The sequence below is a fragment of the Trichomycterus rosablanca genome, chromosome 11 (genome assembly GCF_030014385.1).
Source record: "Trichomycterus rosablanca isolate fTriRos1 chromosome 11, fTriRos1.hap1, whole genome shotgun sequence".
Lineage (NCBI taxonomy): Eukaryota > Metazoa > Chordata > Actinopteri > Siluriformes > Trichomycteridae > Trichomycterus > Trichomycterus rosablanca.
The window spans coordinates 10,159,162-10,169,471 of record NC_085998.1 but is presented as its reverse complement, the minus strand read 5'-3'; the positions used below and the strand labels follow the sequence as shown (position 1 = coordinate 10,169,471).

Here is a 10,310-nt window from a genome sequence, read left to right as displayed (position 1 = left end):
AAAGCCTAGAGCAGTAGACGAATGTTCACTTAGCTCTGTCCAAATAAAACTGCCGTAGGTATTTGGTGCTAAAGCCAGCTGATTTGGGTGAATGTACAAGCCCTCTAGAAAAGCAGCATCTGTCACCAATTTATTAGACACACAGCCAGACTGTCAGTGCCAGAAGTCATTTCAAAATGTGGCTGAGATTATCTGGATTGTCAGAGGAAGGATTCACAAGAGCACACATAATTATTTCTAATCTGCTATACTGACCAGCCATGGCTAAATGCTGTCAAGAATAAAACAATTGCTTATATAATCTTTTTGAAAATCGGTACATACACAGACACATTTATATATTGACTGTTTCATTACTACACAGGTGATACTTTTGTTCTTAGTGGCAAAGTATTGTGTAAATTGTGTAAAAAATCCCTCATCATTTATCCAACACGGATAAATATACATGTAGGTCGGGACTGATCCATGCTCCAGGGTTTTTTTTTAACTATCAATCTACAACTGTCACTGAGCTAGTACAATTTAATGATTGGGGGGGCGACTATGTCCTTTGAACTCTACGGAGTCTAAAATGCACAGGCACACACCACTGCCACAACCACAATGTTGCCAATTGTTGCAATGACGGCCACCCACAGCCAGATGGCATCGCTGGAGAATTTGTCCTCCCTCCTATCCTGCTCCTGCTCCTCTTGTCGGGAGAAGGTGGCATTGAGGTTGGAGACGGAGGTCTGCAGAGACGTGTTGCCATTAGATGGAGAATCCGTGAAGGCAGCTGGAAAATGCTGTTGGAAGACGGAGACAGATTATTATACTAGACCATAAAATAGACAACACAAAGAGCTGTGATCATGGTTTCCTTTATCATAAAACCTATCATAAACCTGAACCTTTAATTAGGTATTTATTAAACTAGTAGTTTCCAAAGTGGGTTCTGCAGTGCCTGGATATCTGGCTACACATGCCACAGAATTAATGTAAATAAAATGTAAAAATTCATACTATTATACAACTATCATTATAATAATAATAATAATAATACATTTTATTTATATAGCGCTTTTCAAGATACTCAAAGACGCTTTACATAAGACAAATAATCAAAACAAATACGTACATACACCATACAAATCATAGTACAAAATCAAAATAGTACATCAACATCAAGAATAATTAAGATAAAAACAAAGAGAGCAGCATAAGACAGTTCATTAAAAATTAGCTAAATTATGAGAGAGAACAACAAATATAGAACAATTTCTTAAAATTAGACAGAAACAGGACAGATTTACATGCAATCAGGAAACTGAAAACTTTACAAGTTTTAGGATCTAGGACTTCACATTTCTGTCGTGATCTAAGTATAAAAACTATTAAAAAGAATAGCAAAAATAAAAGCATTTATTTTGTGTTGTTACAAGTTAAATGCCACTCTGAATAGATGAGTTTTGAGAAGTGACTTGAATTTGGACAGGTCAGGACAATCTCGTAGGTGTTTGGGGAGAGCATTCCATAAAGATGGAGCAGCTATGGAAAAGGCCCTGTCACCCCAGGTCCGGTGCTTGGTCCTAGAGGGTATGGACAGTAGGTTAGCCTCAGAAGAGCGAAGGCTACGGGAGGGAATGTGCTGATGGAGCAGGTCGGTGAGGTAGGATGGGGCCTGATTATGGAGAGCTTTGTGAGTGAATAGAAGAATTTTGAATTGAATGCGTTGAGCAACGGGAAGCCAATGAAGTTTTTGTAGAACAGGTGTAATATGATCACGGGAGCGAGTATGAGTAAGGAGGCGAGCAGCTGAATTCTGGATATACTGAAGTTTTTTTAGGATTTTGTTAGATGTACCATAAAGGATGCTATTGCAATAATCAATTCTGGATGTAATAAAAGCATGAATCAAGGTTTCGGCGGCAGAAAAGGAGAGTGATGGACGTAGACGTGCTATGTTTTTTAGATGAAAGAAAGCAGTTTTGGTGATGTGATTTACATGGCGGTCAAAAGAGAGGTTGCTATCAAAAATTACACCAAGATTTCGGATGTTAGAAGACGGAGACAAAGTGTCATTATCAATGGTAATTTGAAAATTTTTTGTGGTTTTTGCCAGGGTTGTAGGACCTACGATGATCATATCTGATTTTTCACAGTTTAATTTGAGGAAATTAGCTTTCATCCACAATTTCATTTCAGTGATGCAATTTGTCAGAGTGGAGTGAAGTTCAGTATTAATGGATTATATTAGTGATACTTTTAAATTTTTTGGAAAATTACACTAATTGTTGAGCTTTTAAAAGTAAATGTTTTCTCCATTCTTGCCTGATACAAGACTTTAGCTGCTCAACAGTCTGCGGTTGCCATTGTTTTACATTTACATTTTTCAGCAATTAGCAGACGCTTTTATCCAAAGCGACTTACACAATGAAAACACGATGAGCAATTGAGGGTTAAGGGCCTTGCTCAGGGACCCAACAGTGGCAACTTGGTGGTGGCGGGGCTTGAACCGGCAACCTTCTGCTTACTAGTCCAGTACCTTAACCACTGAGCTATCACTGGCCCTTGTTTGTTTCTCCATATCTCATGATGCACCATACATTTTTTAATAGGGAGGCAGACCTGGACTGCAGGCAAGCTCTGTGTTGCAGAATACTTGGTGTTGTAGTGAGTACAGAATGAGGCCTGGCATTGTGTTGTTGAAATAACTATGGACTTCCCAGGAAAAGATGATGTTGGCAACATGTCTCTCAAAAATCGAAATATACACTCTCACATCAATGGTACCTTCTCTCATATAAAGGTATCACCCATGCTGTGGGCACTGATTTACACTCATACAGTCTGGGTGGTTATTTTTGTCTCATCTGTGGACTCATCTGATCACAGTACACACGTCCATCTGAATTGAGCGTGGTGGTGATTTTGTATAGAGTTGATATTAGACTTTGTGTAATAAAGTTTCAGGTTTCTTAATTTCTTAATGCAGTGGTTAACTGTGTTAAGTGACAACAGTTTTCTGAAGTGCTCCCAAGTTTTTGTAGCTATTTTTATCACAGTAGAATGATGGTTTCTCACACAATGTCATCTAAAGGCTCGAAGTTCCAGTTGTTTGTGCTTGCCCTACACAGACCGAAATTTCTCCAGATTCTCAATCAAGCACACAGTGTTGTCACAGGCTTTCATTTCCATACAAACACACACAAAACTTTACCAGCTTACTCTGTAATTTTGATATACTCTGTGTATAGCAGCCAGTTAACAGTAGCTGCCTTTCATAATCATCATAAATCATAACAGTAGTTCTGGTCTCCTTCATCCTGACACTAAAGATTTTGAAAGTCAGCCATCAGACAAGTTTCAAAACTGAAATAACTAACTTGTTTTTGCTTAATGTCTTTCCATTAATCATGCAAATGCTTGATGCTGCTTGGGTCTGCCATATGGTGACACCAGTCTGCCAGCACAGGTGTGTTCTGGGTAGCATGGACTGATTGGTCTCTACCTCATCGTCTCTGCTTGCCCACAGTGAAACGTTACATTCATTACACACAGACACACTCATTATTCTCTTTCTGCGCTGACAGCAGCAAGGTAAATTAACATGCAACGACTCAGACATGGTTTTGTTTATAGAAAAAACAAGTCTGTCATGGCAAAAATGTAGCTAATATATATACTTTATTTATTTTAATTGTTCATTTTAGCTTTTTTGGACAAATTACTGTGTTGAAATAGTTTAAATACAGAAAAAAGAACAGTTGCAGAGATCCTTGAAATCCAAACCACCATGACATGTCCTTCCTAAGTGTATGTAAACATTTGAATATACGTAACTGCATATGAATCTGTTCTTGCCCTACTCGGACTGATACCCCTTTTCCACCGACTCGGATCCAGCTCTGTTCGGGTTCGCGAACTTGATTTTGAACGGTTCCGAGTGTTTCCACAGAAAAAAAGAGGTTCCAGACAGCGAACTAGCGTTCTAATCTGGCACCACAGAATACTTGGTTTTTCAGCGCGAACCGTGATGTCATTGGTGGGCGTGTCACAGTGTAGAGGTTTGGAGTGGATGCTTTTACATGAGACATTATAACATTATTTCGAATTTAAACCACTTTCATCTTTTAAAGTTCACCTAATTAAATTTTGAGCCAGTTTGCCGCTGATATTCGCTGATATTTTCAAAGCGATGAACTGTGTGATATGACTGACCCGGACAGTACGAATAACGTTTAACGTGAAAAAAACAAAGCGTAACTTGGCTTGTTGTACTAAAACAATGAGCAATGAATTTTGGCAGTACAGAGCACTTATAACCAGTCCAGAACACTTACAACCAGTACAGAACACTTATAACCAGTAATAAGAGAGAGAAATTTAGTGTTTCTGTGTCATACTTTTAGTACATTAAGCCATGTTCTGCTTTATTTAGGTGAAGCTTTTTGCAGATTCAGAACCCCAATCTGCATAAACACCACACGTAAATCCAGCTAAACACAGATACATGTGGAGCTTTTAGAGTTGATTTTATGTTTTTTTCACACAAATGGATGTTCGTGTCGTGGAACTTTAGTGATGTTTTATCGCTCAAGTCGAGCACTGAGCAAATCGGCTATTTGCGCCAAGGGTCGTGGTGAAAGTGAAGCACTAAACGCTTCTCACTTCAATAAACTAAAGAAAACAACAACTGCGACAAACACGTCTGCATCTTCTTATCACCAATAGCTGATCGATGCTTTTTGCAAAAAAACGAACATCTGTAACAACAGCACAAATGCTCGCAAGTAATCTACACACTCCGCCATAATGTTACTGCTCTTTACTTTCATTGTATAACACCCATCGTTGATGACGCAGGCTTGGATCCCAAAACACTGGTGGAAACTCGCGTCGGTTCTCTACAAAACACCAAGATTCGAAGAAACCTGAACAAAACCGGTTCAAGAACCAGGGTTCTTTTGGTGGAAAAGTGCTATGAGATTTCTCCAGATTCCCAGTCAAGGTCACAGTGTCATCACAGGCTTTAACTTACTTGCAATAATGTATAACAGAATAAGAACAGTTGCAGAGATCATTAAAATCCCAAGGCTGCCATGACATGTCCATGTAAAATTTGGAATACAAATGCACATAAATCCAGGGTCAGTGGCTGAAATTATTAAATTTCCAAAACTACATCACTGCTGGTGTGTGTTCTATCATTTCCAGTCAGCTTTACATCTTTAGGCAGCTCACGATTGTACAAGATTACATTTCAAGGTGCCATGAATGTTTTATATTTTAAATACATCTTGATTCTATATAAATGATGGACTGTTTTTGGGTTTAGCTGGTTGTATATTTAGAAGATGAAAAAGCTGGGGTCTAAGCTGGGGGTTTTACTTTCTGGTACTATTTGATTGAAGACACACAAAAAACCCTGGAATTGTTTTGTTTTTGTTGTGTCTTCTGCACACACAGAACTAAGGGGTTTAGAGAAGAGTGAATACACTTCTACAAACCTCAATTAAACTAATTCCAGAAAATATCACGGTATGTAAATTGGACAGAAGAACAAAAAAGTTTTTGACTATTGTTTATTAAATTAAAAATGATTTCTCATTAACTTTTTTTCTCATTAGCTTTTTTGTTATAATGTGAACACTTCACATTTAATGCCTGCAACATGTTCCAAAAAGTTGAGTCCGGAGCACGTTTACCTTTGTGTCACGTCTACAAACACCAGCTGACTGGATCTTAAAAGAGATTTTTTTGTAATGTACAGTAGAGCTGGGCGGTATAATGGTACATTTGGTATACTGTCTTTGATTCCTCGTACGGTATGGATTTTTGAAATCAAATCATTTAATATTGTTCGCCACTAAAAGCACTAAGAAGCTCTGTGCAGATCAGGTATAACTCACTTGTTAGCCAGGTAGAGTTAGCGTAACAGTGTTAACAGATGAGAGAGGTTTTCTTGATATAGTGGAATAAAAAAAACAAAAACAACAGAAGAAGAAAGAAGAAGAAATGAGCTGTAATGGCAGTTTTCTTTTTGTTCCGACACAGATTAAAACACTTGAGTTACGAACGGTTTACCATACGAACATTGTGGGTTACGAACAATCTTTTTCATCTTAACGTACGAACAAATTTCGGATTACGAACAGAAATTCGCGAAACACGTGACCGTCCAACCGTCTCTCTCTCTCTCTATATACTGTATATATATATATATACACAGTGAGCGAACATTCCGACAGTGGACGGTGTTTTTTCAGTGTTTTCTTTATATTTTGTAAAATTCAATATTAAAATGTTCCCAAAGAAGGTGCAGAGGAAGCGCAGTGGTGAGAAAATGAAAAAAAAAAATCACTATTTGTTGTTGTTTAATTATTCCTGCCAGTAGGTGTCACTGTGTATCAGACAGAGGGGACAGTGAGTGAGAGAGAAGAAGAAATTCGGCTCAGTAAAGTATTCTTTCTTTCGTGCAGTTACACCTACAAAATACAATACTGTTGAAATAAAGAAGAAAATAATAGAGAAATATGAGAGTTATTGTTGTTTCTGGTAGATACAGTTTATATAAAAAGAAGGAAATGTATTATGGTGTATAGTACAACACACGTACTGTACTGAAATGTGGTGTGTGTTTTATGTACAGTACAGTACTACTGTGTATTGTTGTTTATTATTGTTTATTACAGTAATGTCTATTCTATCATTTAAGATTTAGGGTAAAATATACTTGTATTTATAACAAAAAAAGACCATTTAAGACAATTAAAAGGGTTATGGAAGGAGGGGTTTGGGAGGTCTGGCACGGATTAATTCTATTTACATTATTTCTTATGGGAAAAATAGGTTTAACTAACGAACATTTTGACTTAAGAACAGCCCTTCGGAACCTATTAAATTTGTAAGTCAAGGGTCTACTGTATACTGTACAGTTTGTCGGGGCACGGTTGTTGCAACAAAGCAAACAGTTAAGTGACGTTATTACCAGGGCAAAAATACTTTAGTTTAATTGCTATACTGACGTTACACCAACACCGAAGCAAGCTGGAAGCGCAGAGATATAAAGTCGTCCACTTTTCTGTGATCAAGTTGTACAGTTAAGTCATACCTCAGTATAACTGTATAAATGTGCACTGGGAGACTGCAAACGTCGTTTTATTTTTAAAGGGAGAGCTAATGGTAGCTGTTTAATACTTAAATATTATATTAATAATAAACATATACAGTGTATCACAAAAGTGAGTACACCCCTCACATTTCTGCAGATATTTAAGTATATCTTTTCATGGGACAACACTGACAAAATGACACTTTGACACAATGAAAAGAAGTCTGTGTGCAGCTTATATAACAGTGTAAATTTATTCTTCCCTCAAAATAACTCAATATACAGCCATTAATGTCTAAACCACCGGCAACAAAAGTGAGTACACCCCTTAGTGAAAGTTCCTGAAGTGTCAATATTTTGTGTGGCCACCATTATTTCCCAGAACTGCCTTAACTCTCCTGGGCATGGAGTTTACCAGAGCTTCACAGGTTGCCACTGGAATGCTTTTCCACTCCTCCATGACGACATCACGGAGCTGGCGGATATTCGAGACTTTGCGCTCCTCCACCTTCCGCTTGAGGATGCCCCAAAGATGTTCTATTGGGTTTAGGTCTGGAGACATGCTTGGCCAGTCCATCACCTTTACCCTCAGCCTCTTCAATAAAGCAGTGGTCGTCTTAGAGGTGTGTTTGGGGTCATTATCATGCTGGAACACTGCCCTGCGACCCAGTTTCCGGAGGGAGGGGATCATGCTCTGCTTCAATATTTCACAGTACATATTGGAGTTCATGTGTCCCTCAATGAAATGTAACTCCCCAACACCTGCTGCACTCATGCAGCCCCAGACCATGGCATTCCCACCACCATGCTTGACTGTAGGCATGACACACTTATCTTTGTACTCCTCACCTGATTGCCGCCACACATGCTTGAGACCATCTGAACCAAACAAATTAATCTTGGTCTCATCAGACCATAGGACATGGTTCCAGTAATCCATGTCCTTTGTTGACATGTCTTCAGCAAACTGTTTGCGGGCTTTCTTGTGTAGAGACTTCAGAAGAGGCTTCCTTCTGGGGTGACAGCCATGCAGACCAATTTGATGTAGTGTGCGGCGTATGGTCTGAGCACTGACAGGCTGACCCCCCACCTTTTCAATCTCTGCAGCAATGCTGACAGCACTCCTGCGCCTATCTTTCAAAGACAGCAGTTGGATGTGACGCTGAGCACGTGCACTCAGCTTCTTTGGACGACCAACGCGAGGTCTGTTCTGAGTGGACCCTGCTCTTTTAAAACGCTGGATGATCTTGGCAACTGTGCTGCAGCTCAGTTTCAGGGTGTTGGCAATCTTCTTGTAGCCTTGGCCATCTTCATGTAGCGCAACAATTCATCTTTTAAGATCCTCAGAGAGTTCTTTGCCATGAGGTGCCATGTTGGAACTTTCAGTGACCAGTATGAGAGAGTGTGAGAGCTGTACTACTAAATTGAACACACCTGCTCCCTATGCACACCTGAGACCTAGTAACACTAACAAATCACATAACATTTTGGAGGGAAAATGACAAGCAGTGCTCAATTTGGACATTTAGGGGTGTAGTCTCTTAGGGGTGTACTCACTTTTGTTGCCGGTGGTTTAGACATTAATGGCTGTATATTGAGTTATTTTGAGGGAAGAATAAATTTACACTGTTATATAAGCTGCACACAGACTACTTTTCATTGTGTCAAAGTGTCATTTTGTCAGTGTTGTCCCATGAAAAGATATACTTAAATATCTGCAGAAATGTGAGGGGTGTACTCACTTTTGTGATACACTGTATATTACACCTATTTCATGTGTACTGACCATCATATATTGTGTCATTTTGTGGGGCCAAGCAAAGCTTATAGCACCTTCACTAAATACATGGTGAAATTAAAATGTTTTATATTCTATGTACTTATCTGTGTACTGTTCGTAGAATAAGCCACAGACATATAAAATTTCCCAGTCATGCAAAAAATAAAACATACCGTTATATACCGTGAAACCGCCAGAATCTTAAAAAATACCGTGATACAAATTTTTGGTCATACCACCCAGTCCTAATATTACAGTTAAGCAAGACATCACCTTTCATTGCTATGTACATACCAAAAGAAATTGGAGGCAGCGATAGCCTAGGGTTTAAGATACTGGACTAGCAATCAGTAGGTTGTTAGTTCAAGTCCCACAGCCACCAAAACTGTTGGGCACCTGAGCAAAGCTTTTTAGCCTTAATTGACTGCATTGTGTTCAGACACATCTGTAAGTAAATAAATATAGACATTGTGACTAATTTAGATATTATTTAAAAATTTCTTGCAATTTTAGGAGTTTAGTGAAGCATTAGTCTAAATTGTAGAAGAATAAAATGTAAAATCAGTACCTGAGCAGCTATGAGTGAGAACTCCATCACCGACCTCCTGAAGTTACAGAGAATAAGATCAGACTGGTTGAAGATCTTCAGTTTGATGCAGCAGAACAACCACGATATTTCAGATGAACTACAGTTAATAACTCCGGCTAAAATAAATGTGCATCGCGTCGCAAAATTACTAAATTAAGTTTAAAACTCAATGATCGTTTTTTTCTGTCGCTGCAAACCACCAGCTTCGGTTTACCGCTGTCGTTCTCAGTCGACCAGTTGATTTGTGTTTGTATTGTTTTATCTACAGCTAATTAAATTTAGTCTGCAAGTTAGAAGTTATAGTTATAATAGCATTTGGATTAATTAATTTTCATTGGCGTCACAGGCTGTCAAACGCTCAATATTTCACACAAGCATCTTATTTAGGTCGCATACAGGAAAGCTGTACTTCTAAACTTCAACATGCGAGGACGCTGAGTTCTGAATCCAAACGAACAGCAGAACTGGGAGTTAATCCTAATGAATCGATTCTCACTTAACAAGCAACAGAAAGAAGAATCGACTCCTGTGTTATTGAGTCGATTCCAAGTCACAGGATAAAATGAGTTTTAGTACAAACCAGAATAACGTCTTTCTTCACATTACAAGCAATAATAGTCTGGCAATAGTTTAGATTGGAAAATGCAAAAAATAAGGTAATGGCTAAATTTATAGTAATTCCAGTGGGAAAAAAACAGTATAACTGGGAGTCGACCCAAGGAGTCGGTTCTAATTCAGTTAATTTGTAAACGTCGTGAACAAAGAGTCTGATTCAAAGGATTGAAGTAGGTTCCACAGAAAAAACTTAGCTTAGGTTTGCACGCACATTACGAACACCATTAAGC

General features: G+C 38.5%; 1 protein-coding gene across 1 annotated transcript; it reads right to left on the bottom strand.

Annotated features, from left to right (window-relative positions):
- Positions 1-424: 424 nt before the first annotated feature.
- LOC134323686 (uncharacterized protein C14orf132) lies at positions 425-9,471 on the bottom strand. The gene is made up of 2 exons (XM_063005303.1): positions 9,445-9,471; positions 425-788 (listed from the first exon to the last, which is right to left on the bottom strand). The coding sequence occupies exons 1-2, from the start codon at positions 9,469-9,471 to the stop codon at positions 570-572; spliced, it is 246 nt and encodes an 81-aa protein (XP_062861373.1). The 3' UTR covers positions 425-569.
- Positions 9,472-10,310: the final 839 nt, after the last annotated feature.